At 55.3% G+C, this 22,490-nt stretch overlaps 1 protein-coding gene across 5 annotated transcripts in view; it reads left to right on the plus strand.

Moving 5' to 3' along the window:
* Window positions 1-22,490, plus strand: part of SMG6 (SMG6 nonsense mediated mRNA decay factor) — a 91,345-nt gene that overhangs the window by 57,490 nt on the left and 11,365 nt on the right. For 3 of the 5 annotated variants that reach the window (XM_061604832.1, XM_061604830.1, XM_061604834.1), the window contains exons 14-15: window positions 18,350-18,526; window positions 19,943-20,092. In XM_061604832.1, coding sequence (XP_061460816.1) covers window positions 18,350-18,526; window positions 19,943-20,092 — 327 coding nt within the window. The remainder of the gene's footprint in view (window positions 1-18,349; window positions 18,527-19,942; window positions 20,093-22,490) is intronic. The other 2 variants (XM_061604831.1, XM_061604833.1) reach the window with 1 other exon arrangement.

Raw genomic sequence — 22,490 nt, forward strand, 5'->3', positions numbered from 1 at the left:
GCTCCTGTATCTGCTGGGGGGGGCTCCTCCTTGCTGGACCAGGCCTCTCTCATTGTGCGGTAGAAAGCAGGGCACCCAGGACTGGGGAGGGAGGGCAGGCCTCCTTCAGATCCAGGGTGGACATGAAAGTGTGCCCTCTGCCGCTCTCTCTCGGCCTGAGCCTCTGGGGTCTCTGGGTTCAGCCTTATCTGGCAGGCTGATTGTTCAGGCTCTGCTCAGGTGGAGATGGCTGGCTGAGGGTCTCATTCAGCCATGTTGGCGCAGGGAGGAGAGAGAGATTCTTTGCCCTACCCCCGTGGCAGGTTCTGTTTACTTGTTTTGCACCTTAAATTGGTGTCCCTCCTTACTTCTGCTTAGCAAAGCGGCCTGTAAGGCCGTCGAGTCCAACCCCCTGCTCAATGCAGGAATCCAAATCTCCAGCCTGTCAGGCAGAAGAAGGTCTTTCCCCACCTCCTATTACTGGATCCTTTCTTTTTTTTTACAAAAAACGGGGATGTCGGGATCGAACCTGGGATGTGACACGTGCAAAGCGCCTGCTCTGCCTCTGAGCTAAGGCCTCTCTTCGTCGCTGACGCCAAGCAGAAGGTGCTGGGCATTTATGCCAGGCCTGGCCAGCGCAAAGACTTCATATCTGCCATCCAGTCGCAGGGGCCGACGTTGCAATTGTACCCTGCCCCCCCCCTCTGGGACTGCAGAGGCCTAAAACGTAGTCTAAGAGGGCTCGCTTTAGCAACGGGCATTTAATTAGAGGCTGGAGCAAGGATGCTGTAATTGATGGAGGATCCTTCCATTGAGCCGCGGGTTGGACTGAATGAGCAGCAGGGTCCCTTCTGCCTCTGCTGGGGAGGGGCCATCGTAGCTCAGCAGTGGAGCATCGGCCTTGCTTCAGGAGGCCTCAAGTCCCTGAGAGCATCTCCAGAAAGAGCTCGGAGAGGTTCACTGCCTGAACCCCACTGCTGCCAGTCAGTGTTCACAGTACTGAGCTAGATGGACTAATGGTCTTGCTCAGAATACAGAGCTGAGTGTTTCCTGAGGCTCTGTCCAGCAGTGAGGCGTCCCTTACAGACTTGCCAGGGGATTCCTGGTGTCTTCTGAGCACATTGACTTCTGTGGTGGCCTGAGGGGACCCAGCGGCTACAGACGATGGGGTGGGGGAGGAAACACCCTGGGCGAAGGGGTCTTGATTTGGGGCAGCGTTGTGTTAAGACAAAGGAGAGAGAAGCCATGGAGAAAACCGCAGGGGGGTCTCTGAGTCGGGGGGGTGTAAAAGAGGAATGGGGGGCGTTGAGATGGAACTGAGCAATAAATCTTGGGCGCAGGATCTGAGGGGAAGTCTCCCACCTGGAAGTCTCCGGTGCTGCATGGCTGCTGCAGCCAGAGGTTTCTATCTGGGGCGCTGCAGATTGCGGGAAGCAGCAGAGCCGCTGTCGGCCCGCTTAATTGATGTCCGCTGGAGCTGGGGCGCTGCCAGCTTGTGTTGGCTGCTCTCCAGCGTTCTGTAATTTTGGAGCCAGGTGTGAAGCGATTTCTGTTCCGTCTTGTTTCCAAGCACCTACAGAAGCCTCTTGCGTCCCTCTTGGGGGCTGCTCCAGCCTCCAGGAAGGAAACAGCTGTGCAGGTAGAAAGATGGGGGGGAGGATGCTGGCCCAGTGGTGACTGAGTGCATCTTGCCCGGGGGGGGGGGGGACACCCTCTCATGCACCCAGGTGTGATGACTCAAGGCTGACTGCTTGCCAGGGGCACCCTGAGGAAGAGTCCCTGCGAGGACTCGTGTCAGAGAGGGTAGGAGAGGGAGAGGGGCTGCCCTTGCGTCAGGAATACTCAGAGCGGCCTTATCCACCGGGGCAGATGCTCTGCACCTCCCTCCCAGCCTTCTAGGGTCTTCCCCATCACCAGACCCCTGGGACCTTGGGCATGCAAAGCAGCTTCTCTGCCCCCCAGCTATGGCCCTTTCCCCCCATCCAACAAGCTTAGGAAGCTGCCTAATCCCAGACTGTTCAGCCAACCCAGTATTGTCTACTCTGACCGGCAGCAGCTCTCCAGGGCCTGAGGCAGAGGGGAGGGCCTTCCACATCCCTTCCTATCTGATTCCTTGTAACTGGAGATGCTGCTGGGGACTGAACCCGGGACCTTCTGCCAGGGCTGTTGTCTGAGTCCTCCCTCCCTCCAGGGGGTGGCAGGCTCAGCCAATGGCAGCCAGGGCCAGCCGGTCCTGATATTGGCGTCCCCTCCTCCCGGCCGAGTTCTGCAATGGGCAATGCTGAGACTCAGTTGAGAGTCAGTGCCACCCAGACGGGCTGGCTGAGGGCAGCCTTAATGGGCCAGCCGCTGTCTCAGCGTCCCCTTTGTAGAAAGGCCAGCGAGACATTTCTAAAGGTGGCGATTCTTAGGCATGCTCCCTCCATAGCAGCCTGCTTGACGCCTGCCATCAGGCTTGCCTCCTGGGCCTTTGCCCTATGAAGACAGGACTCTGGGCCCCTCTTTCCCGTGGCCTTGGGGAGGGAGATGCACCTTGGACACAAAGGGCATGTGGGAACAGCTACAGTTGTGAGGGGGCCCCTCCGGGGTGGCGATCCCTGCAGGGGCCCAGCGGAGCACAGACCTGAGCAGGGCTGGAAGTGCTGGGAGGCGGCCTCAGTTCCTGGGGGAAGCCCGTGTGGCCTCCTCTTCCTCACTGCTTCTCCAGAGCCCCCTCTGCCTCCCACTCCCTGCCCCCTCCCACCTCTTCCCCGTCCCCTGGCAACTCAGCATGGTTTTGCCAGCACATGCCAATGAAACAGGTTGAGAAAGGGGACGCTTCAGACAGGCGGCCATCTCCTGTTCCGGTCTTCAAATGACGTAGGACTCTTCGGGAGGCTTTGGCTTCCCCCCCCCCCCTTTTTTTTTTTAAAGACAAAAATAATGTAATGAAACAATGAAATGTTGCAGTGCAGGACAAAACATTGCAGCGTCCAGGTGCTCCATTCCATTCCTTCCCATCCAGTTTTGTCCCCAGCAGCCCATTCTGGGCCCATTCCAGGCACATCAGGAGCTGCCTTTTACCGAGTCAGGCCAGCGGGTCCATCTAGCTCAGTATTGTCTGCACTGACTGGCAGGGGCTCTCCAGGGTTTCACGCAGGGGAGTCTTTCTCAGCCCTCCCTTGAGATGCCGTCGGGGATTGAACCCGGGACCTTCTGCATGCAAAGCAGAGGCTCTTCAATGAGCTACGCCCCCTTCCCCTTTTGTGCCCAGAGAGCAGTTTTGGGGGTTTGCCACCACCACACCTTTGGATTTCCCCCCTATTTGGGGGGGCACTTCTGCAATCCTTGATCCATCCACGCCTGCTCTTCACCCCTCCCTTGTGTGTGCGGATGATGATGATCCTGTGCTTGCTCTGCATGCTCCCAGAGGTGCAGGACTCCGTGAGCGTGTGGTCAGTTGGAACGCAGCAGCAGATGAGCTTTTTGGTGTCTCTCTTTGGTTTCTCTCCCCCCCCCTCCAGCAGGGTGATGTGACTGGCGTTTGAGGCAGGGCTGGAGGGTGCTGCCTCTGTGTCTCATTCTTTGCAGGCTTGAGCGTGCTTGAGCACCAGCTCAGATGTGGGGTTTATGCTCTTTGGCACCACTTGCAGCAAGAGCAGCCTTGGCTCCGCAGTCAGGAGCCTTTCTTTGCCACGGGGGGACTCCCACCAATTGCTCCCATGCTGCTTTGAAACATGGAACGCCTTGAATGGGGTTTGCTTGTTTGTGATGTTTTTATAAATGTAAACCACGTAGCGCTATAGAAATGGTTCAGATAATAATGGCAAGAGGGGACCTGCTGGCCGAGATCCCAGGCGCTCCGCTCTCGTCCTGGATTCTTCTCCCAATATCAACCTCGGCTTTTGCTTCCGGAAGGCTCACATGCCGAAGGGCTTAGTTCTGCTCCCATTGTATCGGTGGCGTTTGCCCGCCCGCCACTTCCCAACCTCTGGCATAGGTAGACTGCCTCTGAACACAGAGGCTTTGTTTATCTGTCATGGATAACAGGTGTTGGCTTTTTTTTTTTTTCACTTGGTGGAGGGCTGCTTTCTGTCACAAATGACCTCAGCGTGTTTTACATGACAAGAGTCAAAACAATTCCAGTGCAACTCATGAAATGGCAGCTCAAACATCAGCAGTACAGCGACAGCAGTCAGTACAGCCATACAAAAGGGAGACTGAAAGGCTTGGGACAAAAACAAGGGGAGGGGCTGTTGTAGCTCAGGGGTAGAGCCCCTGCTCTGCGTGCAGAAGGTCCCCGGTTCAATCCCTGGCAGCATCTCCAGGTGGGGCTGGGAACGTCCCCCTTGTCTGGACCCGCTGCTGCCAGTCATTGCAGACAGTACTTTTTCAAACGGACCAATGGTCTGACTCGGTATAAGGCAGCGGCTTGTGTTGCCTGAGTAAATCTTCGCCATGTCCCACCAGTGTTTCAGCCTGCTAGAGCCTCTTCTAGTTCTGTCCAGGCTTTTTACTACTGAGTCCTCCCGAATGGCCATCGCCATTGGTGAGTTCCGCAAGTGAATTACCTGTACCACTCAGGGCAGGGAAGGCTGGGAGAGCTTGTGGTGGAGAGACCATCACAGCTCAGTAGCAGCGCACAGAATTTGTCCCAGGTTCGGTCCCTGCAGCCTCTCTGGTTACAAAAAGGATCAGGTAGCAGGAGGAGAAGGGGGAAGGCCTGAGACCCTGGAGAGCGAGTGACGATCAAGGAGGCAGTACTGGGAGAAGAGGGCAAGCGCTCTTTGAAGAGTGTGGCACTTTCCCCCCTGAAGTGGTTTCCAGACCGACGGGGGCACACACGCAGGCCATGGATGCCTGTCTCCCCCCACCCTTCCTTTCGACCGGAGCACCCAGCAGCCCTTTTGCAAGCTCTGTCTGGGGCGGAGCTGGTGGCCGTCCAGGTGTCCTCACTTGCGGCAGTGCCCCTGCCGTTGGAAGCGGAGAGAGTGGGAGAGGCAAGATAAGATCACGCCGCTTGAGGTGATGGCACCATTTCAAATAAACCAGGCATGACCCAGAGCCTCCAACTTCAAATGGGGAATGAAATTGCTTCATCCGTTTGACAGCTTGCTCCATGAAACGAAATTTATCTTCCCTTAATTGCCTCGGATCCCGAGAGGCTGCGTACAGTAATTCCGAGGAGATAATTACATCAAATTAAAAAAATATGTGGCTCCGTGTCGAGTATCCGAAGGCTGAGTGAGCGAGAGGCCACAGCCAGAGGTGCCCCCCAGGAGAGCCGGTTGGACAAGGTGGGGTGGTCTGCACTTAAGCACGACCGCATGTGTGCGCGCACAGACGGCTTGGCACGCAGCTGCTCTCTGGAAGTGCTGGAGCAGCCATCCATGCTTGGGAAGGGGCAAGCACCAGCATACACGCACCCTCTCTCCCTCCCTGGTCCTTCCAGAGGGAATCAAGTGGCTCGTTGACTTGCAAACGGCGCCTCTTTGGAGGCTCAAGGGTCAACATCCTGCCCAGAGAGAACTGCCTGGATGGTTTCAGACAGTCCATCGGCCCTCAGCATTTCCTCTCCTGTGTCCCACCACAGCAGGACCTTCCCAGCCAGCCAGCCAGCCAGCCACTTCTCCTTCCTCTCCCAAAGCCGTGGGGTCTGCTTAGGACCAGGGAATCGCCTTGGGTAGGCTGCCCCTTTCAGCTGGCTTTGCAGGATGTGGGAGCTCGTGAGATGCTTAGAACAGACTTGGAGGGGGGGAGAGCCGTTCACCTTCTCCAGGGACTGCAGGGCATTCAATGGGCTCCCAAGTATAGTTTTGGGGAGCCCAAGGCCTGTCCCACCCACATACTTTGTGCTCATAGCTTTGTGAGAAGATATTTTGGGCAAAGGTGGACGCGGGGGACAAGCAGCGACAGCTCAGCTGCCCCCCCTTTTCCCACCAGCGCCATGGAACTGAGGGGGCCTTTTGATGGCAGAAAAACACCAGACACTTGCCGGGATTGAGAAGCCATTCCTCCCAAGCATCGCTTTTCACAAACAGGCAAAACAAACGGCCTTTTCCACCTCTCTGGGGCCATTTCACGGGATATCTGGCAGTTCAGGGCTACAGAAGAAGGAGAGGAAGCAGCGCTGGAAGAACCCCTTCTGAAATCCCCAGGCCCAGGCCGGTTGACAGAAGAACCGTGGAAACGAGGGTGCAGCCTTGAGGCTCGGCTGGGAAAGTTGACAGCAGCCTTTTACCGGAATCTTCCAGCCCAAGAAGGGTCCATTTGGGACTGGGCTGTCATTCGGAGGGAGGATTGTCAGCCGCATCGTCATGTTGTCAGTAGCCAATGTGGTGCCCTCCAGGCCTTGGTGGGCTGCCATCTCCTACCAGCCCCAATGGTCAGGGACAGGGATGATGGGTGTTGGAGTCCAGCAACTTCTGGACAGGCACCAGGTTGGCTGCCCCTGCTCTAGAGGTTTGGCCTTCAACTCCTGGATTGCAACCTGGCTTCAGGTGGCTTGCAATAGCAATGCTGCCGCTGGTCACAAATTTATTTATTTCTTACCTGCCCTTCAGTGTAAGGCCTGGGGGGCGGGCGGTTACAACAGCAGAATATACAGATATAAAAGCAGATAAAAGTCATAGCAGTTAACAAAACAAGTAAAATGGAACAGAGCAGTATAAGTTCAGCCAAAGAGATGGGTCCCACAAAACAAAATGCCTTTAACTGTTAAAGGTCAGGGCAAAAGAGGGGCGTCTTCACCGCATAAGCTGAACAGTGACAATGCCAGGCATGCTGCTGTGGGGAAGGAGTTCCACAATTTAGGGGCCACCAGCACAGAAAGCCACCTCTCCTGGGCCACTGTTCTTTGCCCCTCTGAGGCTGGCAGAAGCACCATATTTAAAAACTTCTCTTTTTTTTATTAATGAGTGAGTCCCCAGCTGGGTCTGAAAAGGTTGCCTGCTCTTGAGGCGCTCTGCCTTCAGACGCCGAGACTCTTTTCCTTAGTAGCCTCTGATGGACCCTGCATGAATGTTTGTCTTCATTTTTTAAAAGCCCCTTTTATCATTCATAATATCTAGGGACAATCAACTGTGACTTGTGTGTGCACGAAGTTTGCAAGGTGCTCCCATGTTCCAAAGCACAACAGAGTGAGAGCTGGGGGGAGGAATTAGAATGACCCTTCTTGAGCATTTGCAAAGACTTGTCTCTGAGAGGTGCCTCCAGGCAACCCTTGGCTTCCTTTAGACTCCAGCAATATCAATAACCTGATGGTAGTGGTTGTGTGGGTTAAAAAAAAAAAAAAGTACTGAAACTGGAGTGAATTTGCATTTGAAAGCCCGAGTGAGTCCCCGCGTGTTTCTCTGCGGAAACCTGTGCAGCAGCCGTGGGTCATCTCTTTGATGTCGTCCTTACCTCTCTTGGATTCACTTCAAGGAGCCACCGGAGGGGGGGAAAGTGGCGCCTCTGGCGCAGTAGGAAATATTTGCACCTGGATGTTGACTGTCGAGAATGGGGTCACCAGGAGGGAACTGTGAGAAAAGGCAGCCCTCCAGTCACAAGCTGTGAGCTTTGTTGTAGAGAGGGAGAAGTCATCCACACCTCCATGAGGGCTGGCCTCTTGCTAAGGGAAAAAAGCCACACTCAGTTGTCTCTGTGCAGATGGGACATGTGGACTCCCCAGGAAGCCAGAGATGGGGAAGCATTCCTCGTGTCAGTGGAGGAGGCGGCAGCTTTTTCCAGGCCTTGGTCCCGTTGTAGCCCTCATCAGCTTTTCTGTAAGCTGAGAGGGCTCCAAAGTCTTGCCCCCACTGTGGGAGCTTCTATGTGAACATCTGGCCTCTCTGTCTCTCCTGAATGTTAAAGGACGCAAGAAGAGCCCTATGGCTGGATCAGGCCAAAGAGGACCCCGTCTCGTCCAGCCGCCTCTTCTCACACTGGCCAGGCAGATGCTCCAAAGGGAAGCCCGCAAGCAGGACCCGAGTATGAGGGTGCTCTTCCCCACTCGTGATTCCCAGCAACTGGCATTCGGAGGCATCCTGCCTCCGACGGTGGAGGGAGAATATCACCATTGTGGCTAGTGGCCGCTGATAGCCTCACCCTCCTCCTTGCCTTGAAACCCCAGAGAGCCGCTGCCAGAGAGCGTGGGCATTTCTTGGGAGTAAATCTTTGGGGAAATCCATCTCGGTCTCTCTCTGGGGCAGAAACCAGCTCAGAGCAATGCTTTTCTGTACCCGTGTGCACCCCTTCGCCCCTAACACTACCTGAGCTTGCAGCCGCAGCAGGAAACCAAGGAAGAATTGTTGGTTTGTTCCCTTGTCTTCCTGCTGGGACTTGCCGCCAGCTCTGCTGAGATGCTCCCTGGCGTGATGAATTAGGTGTCAAGAGACAGGTCCATCTTCCTTGTAGTAAAGGCTTCATTTTTCACACTACTCTGTGCAGCAGTAGAGTCCCTCTCTGTTGTGGGGGGAAAGGTGGCAGGAAGAGGAGGGCAGCCCCTCAGGTCCAAGGCGTAGGCTTCCCTGCGGGATTCCCAGTTCTCTCTCTCTCCTGTCAGTGCCATCCATGGGGCAGGAGACACAAGGATACCCATGGGAGCCGGCAGCCACAGGATCCTCTTCTGCAAGTCTTGGCTTCTCTGGGCTCCTGAAGGCATCCTTGGCTGTCCTCCTCCTGTGTCTGGGGAGAGGGGGGTCAGCTTGCTGGCCGCTTGGTCTCTCCCAGCTCTACTTTTACCAGCAGGCAGAAGTCGGTAGAAGACAGGAGGCTGCCTCTCTCTCCGGGCCAGGTGTTACCTTCTCTGGCTCTCTCTCCAGACTCCTGGGCGGAGAAAGATCTTGCCCATCAGCTCATCCCCTTCTGGATCAAACGTGGGGCCTTCTGCATGGCATGGAGAGCCAGCTTATGCAGAGTCGGACCACTGGTCCACCTTGCTCAGTACTGACTGGCAGTAGGAGTTCTGCTTGGAGATGCCACTGGGGACTGGACCTTGGCTGTTCTACAGACAAAACTGGTGCTCTGTCCCTCCCATGAAAATAAAAGCAAGATTCCAGTCCTCATGGTCTGGACTGAATGGCCGATTTAAATAGGAACAAAGGAAAGTGTCTTACACCAAGTGAAACGATTGGTCTATGTAGCTCATTATTGTCTGCTCTGACCACCAGCAGCAGCTGTCCAGGGTTTCAGGCGCTGGGGATTAAACCTTCATAGTACTGAGTCAAAACGCTGCCGCACCTAGCTCAGTATTGTCTACACTGACTGGCAGTGATCCTCCAGGGTTTTGGTCAAGGGATATTCTCAGCCCCACCAAGACTGAGCATCAGACTAATGCTCTGGCACTGAGGTACAGTTCGCCCCCTGAAGCACACCGGTTGAGGGTGCTCTTGGGGTGCCTTTCCCTCAGGGGCCGAGATCCTAGCTGGGTGACACTCTTTGCCTTTTCTGACTCAGCTGTTTCAACCCGCCTGCATGGCAGCCCCGCCTGCAGAGCCACCCCATGTTGCCACTTCCTCCCTCTCTCTCTCTCTCTGAGTCTGGACCTTGGCAAGTCCCCTCGTCTTTTTCTGGGTGATGTGATCATTCTTGGTAAATGGAGAGGCACGTTGTGGGATGGCACCAGAGATGACGCAAGGGGGTGTTGGGGGTAGAATATTCCAGTCTGTCTCCCTCATGGCAGGTATCTGCATTTCCAAAACGGCCCTGCCTGGCGAAGCGGTGGAAGAGGCACAGCTGGCAGCGAGTGGGGGAAATGTGCGTCTCCATGTGGGGAAGACAATAGCTGGAAAAATGTGGCTCTTTGCTGGCACACGACCTGCCTGGAGAGGCGGCCGGTCGGAGGAGCCTCCTCTTCGTCTGGAACGACCCTAGCCTGGCCACGGGCAGCGGAATAAACTACGCCCGAGTTGCAGCTGGCCAGCTGTGGCCCATCCTCCCCTCCGTCCGAAGGCTTGGAAATGCTGAGCTAACTCTGATCAAGACCTGAGATTTGTTGTTGTTGGGGGGGAGGTGGAGAGATGCCTGCCCAGCTGGGCTCTCTGCAGATTTGAGATTGATTGTTGAGTGTGGAGTTGCAGCTTCTTGAAATGTGGGATGTCCCTTTTGAGTCAGAGAGAGCCCATCAACCCTTCCTTGAACTCCCAGAGCTGAGCCTCTCCCCATTTCTTTCTTGCTTCCTCCTCCTCTCCTCCCACCCCCATGCCTCCGCCGCCTCTCTGGGTCTCTGCAGTGCTCCTTGGAACTGGCCTGCTCCAATCCCACCAGTGCTGGTAATGTCTGGCTGGCGGTTCCGCCAAGAGCTAGATCATACTGAGGGTGTGGAGAAGAGGGAACGGGGCTTTCTACCTCTGACCCTCTCCTCCAGAGGAGCTGGGGAGCAAGAATTGAACACACAAGGATGGATCTCTACCCCCAGCCCACCTGCCATTAGGGAGGTTGCACCTTTCAGCCCTGCCCAGCCAGCTCATCGTCCCTGGTGTGAAGGGGCAGCAACATCCAACTTAGGAAGCAGCAACTGTTAGGAGCTCTCTTGGCATCCCAGCCAGCAGGAAGTGAAAGCCTCTCTTTTTCTCTCTCTCTGCCTTCCTTTGCTCTTGTGAAGTCTCTCCCAGTTGCCCTCCTGGCTCCTCCTCTCAGCCGAGGCTACCTGTAGTGGCTGCTTCGTGCCCGTGGGAAGCACTCACTGCAGCTGCAGACTTCCGCATCTGATGGAGAATTCAGCAGCCACCTCAAGAGCTCAGCTTCATTTTTTAAAAAGGGAAGGATGCTTCTAGCCCTTAAGGCTACAAAGAGAATTTCGAACGTGTATGAGCAACAACCACTACAGTCTCAAGCACTTGTGAGGTGGGGGAAGCCTTCAGTTGCCTGCAGTAGCTCCCCCATGACGGACAGATTGTATTGTGCAAGTCTGTTTAATTTGCGTGGCTTGATAATTGTTGCATCAGATCCAGCTTTTTCTAGAGCAGAGTTTTGATGATTCATTTGGTAGCACCACATGCCCACTGCCCCCAAATTCCCCGCCTAAAGGCCTTCGGCTGAGGCTACTGGTTCTTATGCCCTTTTGTCGGGACTTGCTGCACTGCTAGAAAATTTCCAAACAGTTTGCCGGGCGACAGAACAGAGCAAGCCAAAGTGGCCACATGGGCTGGGGCGACCCTTCCGTTTTCCAGCTCGTTGTGCCCCTTCTTTCAACAGGCTTGCAGAGTGCCTCTCCTGGCATGGGGCAGGGCCCTCCACAGTGGCCTGCAGGGAGTGGGGTGGGGAGACACACGGCCTTTTGCCAAAGGGAGCTTCTTGTGTCCTGGAAGTGCTCCTTGCTAGACAGAGTGAAGGAGTGTGCTGGGCCCCCTGCCGTTGTGGTCGCTGCGGTGGACCATCTGTGGCAGTGGCCTCTCCTTGCTCAGCCTTCTTTATTGGCTGTGGCCCAGCCAGATAGGAGAGCTGAAGCGGCCACCCCTCAAAGCAGCAGCCACTCCCTTCTTTTCCCACCCAGTTTACCCCGTGAGAGGCCTGTGCATCCATCCAAGGCGCCTTCTGGGTTGGTGGTTTGGGGCTGCCAATCCTGGTGGGTCTCTCTTAGGCGGTCAAAGTTTTTTCCGTCTCCCACCCCCCAGTGCTTGCTGCATCTCTGGCTTATTTGGTGCAACGAGACTAGACGGGAAGAGGCAGAAGATGTGCCAGCCTTTTGCTGGGGCCTCCAGAATGGTGACATCTCTTTTAAGCATCTCGTCCCTAAGAGCAGAGTCCGCTTCTGGTCCTCGCATGTGCCCAGAGCCATTCTCCAGCGGACTTGAGAGCAGCAGCAGCTTTGATGCCAGCCCCTTTGCTTTGTCCCTGCCGGGGGAGGGGGGGCAGCCTTCCAAACTCAGCATGGCACGTATCTGCCGAAACAGCTGTCAGTGCCTCCTTCCCCTGCGGACCCTTCATAGCAGCCCCACCATCGCCCGTCTCGCTGCCTTTCCTGTGCAGATGACAGCAAAGTGGCCTGAAGATGACTTGCAAGGCTGCCCTTTGAAGCTTCCAGGGCTCTGTGAGATCCCTGCTGCAGGGAAGGTGCCCTGTTGCTGTGTTTGGGGCCCAGGGAAGCTTCTGGCTGTGAGGTGGTCAGCCAGGAGCTCCACACCCCTTTGGGGGCAGCACCACCACATGGAATCCGAAGGGGTTTTGAGGCCTGTAGCGGCTTCCCCCTCCCTCCCTGAGAACCAGAGCCACTCCTTGATGCGCCAGCCCTGTAGTGCCAGAGGGCTCAGCTTGCTAGTCCTCGCAGTAGTCCTACAGGGCCCAAACAACAGGGCTCCACATGCCTGCCTGATGGGCTTCCAGGTGCCCAGGGCTCCTTCCCCCTTCCCATGCCCCCTTTGACAGAGAGCCCCTTGCTCTTCCTGCGAGAGCCAGCCATTGGTGCCTCCCACACACAGACACTGTGTTCCCATAGACCTCCCGCAGCCCTTTGAATTGGGAAGCTGTGGCACTGAGCGGGGTGTGCTGGAGCCGAGGCCCGTCACTCAGCTGGGAACAAAGGAGGGTGAAGGTGTACAGAGAGAGGGCACTCAGGGAAGAGGAGGTGGCCTTGGCGTCCCCCCGGGTGCTAAACTGTTCCAGGAAGGTGTTTGCTGTCAGTGGGGGCCAAACGGAGGAGCAGCACATGGCTCCCCACCTGTCCTGCTGTTTTCATCACCTGTTAAGTGCTCGGAGGAGTCTCCTGCCCGTGAGGCACAGGAAGGGAGGCACAGAAGGGAGGTTCTGGGAGCCATTTCCAGGAGCTCGCCACCAGGAGTGCTTTTGGCCATACCCTGAGCCCCCTCCAGTCCCTCCCCCCCACTGCCGCAGCCACCAAGTGCTGAAACATCCTCAGCCCCAGGGTGCCTGTAGCTGCTCTCTGCTGCCACTGAGCTACCTCAGCTGGAGAGGACGGACGGACGGGGTGAGCTTACCCTTTCCCAGCCAAGGGTGTGAAATCTGTGCTGACTTTCCATTCTGAGCAACTGTAAAAGCCACTGAAAGGTGTCAGTAATTAACAGAGAAGATTGGAAGTCATAAATCAAGCCTCATTTCAAGGTGCTCCTGGGAATTCTGGGCTGTGTACACACCACACGTTTAAAGCACGTTGTCACTTCCCCCACTCCTACTCCAAAAAAGAAGAATCCTGGGAACGGTAGTTTACCCCTCACAGAGCTACAATCCCTGTAACAAACTACCGTTCCCAGGGTTCTTGGGGACAGATAATGTGATTTAAATGTCTGGTGTGTATGTAGCTCACGTCTTGAGCTTACAGAACAGGCGTCAGGAGGGGTGTTTGGGTGGGCAGCACTTATTTGTCCCCAAGGCAGGCCAGAACCTGCCACCCTTTTCAACCAGTGGCTCCTCTCTGGCACTGGGATGCGCTGGGAGAGAGAGGCAGCATCCCAAGATTGTCCTGAGCCCAGAGGATCCCTTGAATGGAGGAGGCCCTACAAAACCTGTGGTGGGATTTATGATGTGTGTAGCATGCCAGAGAGCCCATTATCCCCCTTTTTATTCCTGCAACTATGCTGTAAGGTAGCCCAGGGGGAGTCGTGGTGTCTTGCCAGGGCCTCGAGCCTGCCAGCGTCTGAAGGCAACACTCTGTCCTCCACCCCAGTGCTGATTCCAAATCTGGCTCCTCTCAGGTTTGCAGGGGGAAGCGGGAGACATCCCAAATCCCAAAGGTGCCAGGATCAAAACTTCAGGAGCTGGATCTTGGCTCACAGGGGCGGAGTGGGGAAAATCAGCAGCCCAAACCTGTCGGTCCCAAATGAACAGGCTGTGGTCTCCTCCAGAAACCCGGAGTGATGCAAGTCGGGGTTTAACACCCACAGCTGTGTCCTGTGCAGTGTCCCCGCCGCTTCTTTGCAGGGCTGCAAAATTCTGGAGCTTCTTTTCATGGGGAGACCTTTAAGCAACTTGGAAACTGACTTTGGCTGCCCTGGGAAGCTTCTGGCTCTGCCCTCCGAGTAGAATGAATGGGGCTCCCCTACCCCCCCCCCCCCGCTCTCTCCAGCAACAGTTGGCTGCCTCTTCAGGTACTTTTAGATGGCAGGTGAAAACTCTCTTTTTTAGTGAAGCAGGGTGCTTTAGTCCTTCACCCTTCTGGGGTCTCTGATTTCATTTTCCCCTCCCCTTATTTTAAGACAAATTACACTTGATCCTGCTTCTCGTGTGGCTCTTGCAAGGCCGCTTTTGCACATGGCCTTGACTTGCTGCTGCAAACAGGCAGCATAAAAATAACAAAACGGAATCCGAGACATGCCGTCTAAAACTAGCTGAGGTCCAGGATGTGGCTGCTGTGGTGGCCCTCTGCGTGTGGACTCCACCTCCCGTCATCTCCCCTGGCCTTTGGCCACCGGGGCCCCTCGGGGTTGGAGGGCCAAGCAGCAGCTGGAGGGCCCATGGCTTCCCCATCAGTGGAACACGGGAAGCTGCCTTCGACCGCGTAAGGCCATGGGTCCAGCCATCTACCTCAGTGTTGTCTACGCTGACTGGCAGCAGCTCCAGGGTTTCAAGCTAGGACTCTTTTTTCCCCAGCCCTACTTGGAGATGCCGTTGGAGATTGAACGTGGGACCTTCTGCATGCAAAGCAGGGGCTCTGACTTAGAGGCTCAAATAGCGTTTCCTTACCTTAACCCTCTAAGAAGAGGCACCAGAGATCATGTCGTAAGCATATGTTGGATAGTGGAACAGACCAAAGAATTTCAGAAGGAAATCACCTTGTGCTTTATAGATTACAGCAAAGCCTTTGACTGTGTAGAGTCGACCATAAAAACTACAGAATGCTTTAAAAGGAATGGGGGTGCCACAGCATCTGATTGTCCTGATGCGCAACCTATACTCTGCACAAGAGGCTACTGTAAGGACAGAATATGAAGAAACTGATTGGTTCCCAATCAGAAAGGGTGTGAGGCAGGGGTGTATTTTATCACCCTATTCATTTAATTTATACACAGAACATATCATACGGAGAGCAAGATTGGACCAGGATGAAGGAGGTGTGAAAATTGGAGGGAGAAATATCAATAATTTAAGATATGCAGACGATACCATACTACGAGCAGAAACCAGTAATGATTTGAAACGAATGCTGATGAAAGTTAAAGAGGAAAGCACAAAAGCAGGACTACAGCTGAACATCAAGAAGACTAAAGTAATGACAACAGAAGATTTATGTAACTTTACAGATGACAACGAGGACATTGAACTTGTCAAGGATTATCAATACCTTGGCACAGTCAGTAACCAAAATGGAGACAATAGTCAAGAAATCAGAAGAAGGCTAGGACTGGGGAGGGCAGCTATGAGAGAACTAGAAAAGGTCCTCAGTTGCAAAGATGTATCACTGAACACTAAAGTCAGGATCATTCAGAACATGGTATTTCCGATCTCTATGTATGGATGTGAAAGTTGGACAGTGAAAAAGGTGGATAAGAGAAACATCAACTCGTACAAATGCTGTTGGAGGTTGCTGATTCATAGGGTCGCCATAAGTCATAATCAACTTGAAGGCATATAACAGGAAAACAAAAATCATTAGAAGCTAAAATGATGAAACTGAGGTTATAATCCTTGGATGTATAATGAGAAGACCATTCACTAGAAAAGTCAATAATGCTGGGAAAAACAGAAGGGAGTTGAAAAAGAGGAAGGCCAAACAAGAGATGGATTGATTCCACAAAGAAAACCAAAGATCTGAACAGGGTGGTTTATAACAGTTGCTATTGGAGATTGCTGATTCATAGGGTTGCCATAAGTCATAATCGACTTGAAGTCACATAACAACAACAACAACCCTCTAAGGCAGGCCAGTGTAACAGGTGTGGGGGTTAGTGCTGGCACATCATGGCCTATCCTGATCGATTCCTGGCTGTGCTGCCCATACAGAGATCAAGACACACACACAGCGATGCTTCCATCACATCTCTCTGTGCGCACAGACATGGCATGCACTTGCACTGGGGTAATTGGTAGCTGCCTCTGGCCTTTTGGAGCAAGCAAGATCCATTTCCCCTCCTTCTCCAATTACAGAGTGTTTCCTGCTTGGGGGAGGGGAGACACGCTTGGGGGGTCATGGCAGGGTCAGGCAGCGTCCCAAGTGCCATGCATCTCCGATTACGACAGTGAGGATGCTGGCAGCCACTTCCTCTCCTGGGCACCACAGTGCTGCCTCTCCCCACCGCTCCTGACAGCTCTGAGTCGCCCTCCACGTGCAGGGCCCCTGGCCTAGGCCGCTCTCTCTCTGAGCCATGTGCTGGTGCCTGGGTGTGAGCAGCCTAGGCCATGGGCCCCTCTGTGTGCCAGCAGCACCCCCTTGCTCTGCCTCCTCTTGCAGGCCAGGCCTCTAGCGTTTGAGGGCAAGGGTGCCCGTGCAAAAAGGGCGCCCAGCCCCCTCCACCAGCCCTGGCACGGGGGTTGCATGGGTTGCAGTTCCGTCGGGGCACTGTGATGACATTGCCAAGGCAGGGGTGGGTGGGGTGTGCCCAGGAAGGGCCCCGGGAGTGAGGAGCCTCCTGGAGGACTGGAGTAGGTGGGATAAAGGCTCAGCAGCTTTAGACATCTTTCCTATTTTATATTGCCCACTTTAAAAAGTGTAGGGAGAGCCTTTGCCCCAACGGCCCTTTGAGTCCAGGTGGCCCCCACACAAGAAGGCACAAGCAGGGCTCCTCTTCCTAAAATCTGTGTGGACAGAAGTGTCCCTTAACCACCGTGGCTCAGTGAATGTGTTTGAAGCGCTCTGCATGCCTCTTGGTTATCCTTACAGGCAGGCTGAGCGTTGCCATCCCCATAGTGTAGGGGCAGAGGTGGAGGGGCTTGCCGGGAGAGGCCTTCCGGGCTCCTGGCTGCCAGCACTTTGCAGCTCATTTTTTCCCTCAGACTCTTTTGGGTCTCCTGTCCAGCTGGCATCGGCGATGGGGGTGTCTTTCAGTTCTTCTGGGTGATCTGGCCGCAGCAGAGAGGCCAATGCCCTCAAGAATGGAGGGGGGGAGGGGGGAGACCCACATTAAAATCTGCCTGTGCACCTTTGGAAACAGACTTGGAGGAGCTGGAGGCCGCTCAGTGGCACTCAAGACGCCTCGCCTCGTTTCTCTCCCCACCCCACTCCGCTCACTTCCCTCTGCAACCGGGATGTTTGGGGGCAGAGGCACAACGCAGCCAGCCTGGAAGCGGCTGGAAACTCTCTGCCAGCCGAAGTGTTCTGAAGAACTCGGAAACTTGCTTGCTGCTCTTGTCAGCCAGAGCTGGGCCGGTAAAGGATCCCAGCACTCCCAGGTTGGCAAGAGATTTGGGAAGGATTTCTTCGCCCAGCACTGGCTTGGGTGGCTTTTAGAGGGGACTAGACACACTCGAGGAGTTAGTATGATGGGCATGTGGAGCATCCCTGTTTGGGGGCAGTCTGCCTGGTGAACAGCAGCAGGCAAAGGCATGTTCCTTTCATGCTCTGCTTGTGGGCTTCCCCACTGGGCCATCGTCTCAGCTGCGTGAAAAGCAGGACGCTGGTCTGATCTGTGTGGGGCAGGGGGAGGTTCACATCCCATGTGGCTAAGACGCACCTTATACCCCTCCTTGCAGGGTATCGATGGGGAAGGAGAAGCGCTGCATGACTTTGCCTGGCCTTTGCCAGCCTGGTGGCCTCAGTGGGGCCGGCGGGAGTTGCAGCCCATCTGGGGGTCACCAGGTTGGCAAAGGCTGATTTTGGCCAGACCAACTGAGTCTCAGCAGCAGCCTGGCCTGCCTCCTCCTCCTCCAAGGCCCCCTTGCCCTCTTCCCCACAGAGGAATTGAAGCAAGGAGGGGGGAGGTTGGTGGAGGGACCTCAGCAGCTCCCTTCTCGTGGGGGGACAAACTGCTGGGGGCCTAAACACACACACACACACACGGAGTACACAGTATTTTTTCAAAACCAAAACATAAAATCCTTTTATTATTGTTTCATCTCTTACTGTGTTTTAGCTGCTTTGAAGGCCTCTGGGCAGAAAGAGACAGAGAATATTTAAATATAAATAAATGAAAGGACAGTTCCTGGAGGTTTGGGGGCTGTGTCAGAAAGCCCCTTAGCCGCTCATGCCCGGCTGGGGGGGAGTCAGCAATTCTGGTGGGAAGGGAAGATCCCCACGGTCACTTCCTATTCCAGAAGGGGCCATTCTGGGCCCTCTGCTGCCACTACCCTGCGGCTGCTCTACCTGTTGAATTTTGTCCCTGGAGGGAGAGGTTGGTTGCTGCAGTGTTCCCAAGGGCACCCGCCGCTCCACGGCAGAGCTGGCAGGACTCGAACCCGGTCTCTCTGACCCACCTTCCCTGTGGTTCCTGTATCCACCATACACACAATAATGCCCTCTAACCCCAATCTTTTTTGTGTTTCCCCCCCTCCACTCTCCCTCCCCCCCCTCCTGGCTTCATAGGTTATTGCGGCCGACTGCAAGAGGGTCACGGTGTTGAAGTATTTCCTGGAAGCCCTTTGTGGCCAAGAGGAGCCATTGCTGGCATTCAAGGGTGGAAAGTATGTGTCAGTGGCCCCCGTCCCAGACGCCATGGGAAAGGAAGCAGCGAGCCAAGAGGGAAAACAACTGGATGATCAGGTACCGGGCGGGGAGGGAAAGAGAGGCAGGCAGGCAGGAGCAATTGCCCCAGCAGGGCCTGGGCTGGCCGCCTGCGGCCCCCCGCTATTTATAGCTGGCGAAGAGGAGGAGGAGGACCGGCCCATTGGGGGGAGGGGTCCGCAGCACCGTCTCCCTCTCCCTCATGGGCTGTGCTCCTGTGAGTGCCCCTCTCCCTGCCAGTCCCACCCGGCCGCCTTGTTCTCTCTGTCTCTCTCTCTCTCGCAACAGCGATGAGTTCCAGATGCGTTTTACAAAGCAGGGGCTGGGGGGGGCACAGCTTTAATAACGTGCGGCTCAGGCCCAGCAGGAAGGGGGTGGGGGAGGCAGAGCGAGGCTGAGGGTTCAGGCTCAGGATCGAGTTTATAGCCATGTTGCTGGGGGGGGGGAAGCAGCACTGAACAGCAGCCTCCAGCACACGTACAGGAAGAGGGACTTGATGTTGGCTCTCCTCTCTCTTCCCCTGCACCCCCCCCAGCCACCTCCTCTTCCCTGCTGCCCTCCCTTTGCCTCTCTCACACATCCTGATGTGATTAAAGAATTTCTCCTCTTGTTTTTCTGCCCCGGCTTGTTCCTGTAGCCCAGGGTTCTCTACAGGCTGTGTGTGTGTGCTCCCGCTTGCCTTCATTTGTTTGTTCAGCATCCCTGCCAGCCACTCTGCAAGGCCACGCTTGTCTTGCAGAGGCTCTCGCAGGAGGTCAGGCTAAGCAGAGAACCAAGCGGGGGGAGGCATTTGACCCTGAGGCTGTGGAGACCACTCTGCTCCTAGTGGGGCCTTGGGCTTAGGCACTGATCCAGCCCCCTGGGGATTGGGGACCCCAGTCAGCGTCTGCCTTCCTGTCTTGAGTTCGGAGCAGAATACTTCGCTTGTACCTCTAAAACGGTCGTACGTGTGATATGTTTACAAGAGCCGGGGAACCTGGTGTGAGCCATCACTCCGTGCCACGCACACTTACGCTCACCACATCTGTCCCCACAGCAAGAGGGGAGGGAGAGTGAGCTTGGGTGCAGCTGATGCTCCCAAGGGATCCTGGGAATTGCAGTTCTATGAGCAGGTTCCCGTTCTCCAACAGCACGCTCAGCATCGCAGTTTTCACCATTGATTGTGGGAAGACAGAACGGTGGTGTTTTTAGAAATATAAAAGTGCTGTATAGATGTATTATTATTTTTTAATTATTTTTATTATGGCATTTATGTCCCACCTTTCCTGCGAGGGGCTGACAGTGGTGTACTCAGTTCTCCTCCTCCCCGTTTTATCCTTCCAGCAGGAGGTGGGTTGTGAGGTGGGTCAAGCTAGAGACAGTGGCTGGCCCAGAGTCGCCCTGATTGTTAGTTTTCCTTTGTTGCCATGGTTCTTCCCAACGACCCCTTTTCCTCTCATTTGCCCGGCCCGTGAGAAGGAGGACAACGTCAGGATTGAGGCGTTTGAGGATGACTCGGAGGCTGACGCCAGCGGCGGAGAGCTGGATATTAAGGAGCTGCGGGCGAAGAAGCAAGCCCTGACCAGGAAGGTGGCTGAGCAGCAACGTCGGCAGGAGAAAATCCAGGTCTGGCTGGGGCAGAGCGCGAGCGTCAGGCAGAGCAGGGGGGCACGTGGGTGTTTCTGTGTGTATATCTGTTTGCTTAGGGTTGGGGTTGAGTGCGGACAGGGAACGCCAGGCCTGGGCCTCAAATGCGGCCCTCCAAGCCTCACTGTCTGGCCCTCAGCACTCCCCCCAGTTTGGGGTGGCCTTGCCTGGCATGGTCTGTGTCCTTGACCTGGGATCATGCCTCTTGCTTGCATGGGTGAGGAAGAGAGAGGGGTCTGCGAGCGCGTGTGGAAATGAGCTTAGTCTACAAAAGGAGAAGTTGACATTCATAGCCCTGCCCACTTTTGCCTCTGGCCCTGCCCATCCCTGGCATGCGGCCCTCTGAAGGTTGCCCAGGAGGGAATGCGGCCCTCAGTTTGAAGAAATATTTCTCAACCTCCCTTCATTGAAAAGATTCCAAGGTAGTATATCTCATACACTTTGCAAAACATATAAATGGAATATTAAAAAAAGAAAGCTACAGATACGTCTAACACAGCAAAAATAAAAGGCAGGCTGAAAACCTAAAACCTGCATGGTCTGGAGAGAGTGGATACGGAAGAGTTTTTCTCCCTCTCTCATAATACTAGTACTCAAAGACATCCAGGGAAGCCGAAGCTGGATGCTGGAAGGCTGAGGGCAGGCAAAAGAGAGTAGAATGGAATTTGCTCCCACAGGAGGCAGGGGTGGTCGTCGGTCTGGATGGCTTTGAAGGAAGACGAGACAAATCCACAATGGCTCTCTCTTGCTTCTGAATAATGCCAACTGCTGGGAATGGCAAGTGGGGAGCATTGCGGTTGTGCTCACGCCCCGCTTACAGGCTTCCCTTTGGGGTGTCCGGCTGTCTGCTGTGAGAACAGGGTGCTGGACTAGATGGGCCCCCGTTGGCCTGGTCCAGCCTCCAGGCCCTTCCGATATTCTTAAAATCAAAGAGCAGTATTTTTCTAGGCAAAACTTGTAGGGAGGCCTGCTCAGGGAACAGGTGGGGGAGCTCTCAATGGGACCGGCATCCCACATCAGGACATAGGGAGGTCTTCCTGGAGCTGTGTTGTCCCAAAGGGGTCTAGACCAGCCCCCAAGGAGCCAGCCATAAGCACCATGAGTGTGGCTCGGGTTGTGCTCCTGGACCCCCAAAGCCCAGCTGCCCCCTCTCCTCGCTGGAGGTGGCAGTCCCCACGGCCTCTAGGATCAATGTCACCCTGGACCATCCTGACCAACCTTCATTGGCCAGCCTCAAGTCACCTTCAGTCATTTTTATGTTTTTATATATATAGCCTCCTCTTTCCTAAAACATACGCACGCCTCACAGCGATGGCACTGGATGGCACTGCCACCACAAGCCCCTCCAGCCGCACCACCACAAGCCAAGCAGAGCCAAGTTCCCTGGCACAACCCCGACGTGCCCCACCTCTGCTGCAAGGGTGGGGGCCACACTAGTCCTCCTGCCGGTTCCCCTCCCTGCTCCAAGACTTCGAAGCATCTCTGTGCCAGCAGCTCCTTGAGACCAAGCCTGGGGAGTGGGGTGGCTGCCTGGCTTGCCTTTCGACCCGGCTGCCTGGCTGGCTCCCTGCAGCCCAGGGAAATTCCCCCTCCCCCTCTCTCCCACCCCCCAAATTCTCTGCAGTGCCCAGGGCCCTCTTCACTTCCATAACTCTTCATTTCCCAGCCTTGAACGCCAGCCAAACACATCTGTCTAGCCATATGCGTGAACTCTGGAGTCTGTGCCGAGGTGGTTGTAAAACAGGGCCGCTGAAGGCCCTACTGGGAGAGCGCGCACATGTGCGTACCCGCCGGCTATTGGCTGCAGGCCCAGAACCACCGCTTGCTCGCTCCCTCTTTCTGCTCTTCAGGCCCATCATTGCCTGTTGCTGCTGATGGTGGTGCTGCAGCCAGCCAGGAGGAAAGGGAGAGAAAGGGCCCAGGTTCTGGCAAGCAAGAGCGACTCTGCGCGTTATATGTGAGAGAGGGAGAGGGAGCGTGAAACTCGCTTGGCTGGAGCCAGGCAGCAAGAGGAGCTGTCAGGGAGCTGGGTTTCCTCGGGGCCTAAAGGTGCATCAGGGATGGTGGCTTCAACCTTCCAGAGTTGTTGTTTTTTTAAAAAAATTGTGTGACAGCGCAGCTGCAGGGCCAAACACGGGCAATTCAAGGGGGCCACCCCTAAACCAAGCCCCGGTGGTGGCGGCAGCAAGGGCCCCGATCCCCAGGGTCTCTGTAGGAAAGAGCTCTACAGCTGGGAAACCCTGATTCTTGGCTTGGTGCCTCACCGGGGCGGGGGGGAGGTGTCAAGATTGCAGAGCTGCGCCCAGGCAGGGAGACAGAGGCCCACCAAAGCCCTGCCCTTCCCTTCAGCCAAGAGCTTCCCATATTAGACTTGGGC

The sequence above is a fragment of the Rhineura floridana genome, chromosome 21 (genome assembly GCF_030035675.1).
Source record: "Rhineura floridana isolate rRhiFlo1 chromosome 21, rRhiFlo1.hap2, whole genome shotgun sequence".
Classification (NCBI taxonomy): domain Eukaryota; kingdom Metazoa; phylum Chordata; class Lepidosauria; order Squamata; family Rhineuridae; genus Rhineura; species Rhineura floridana.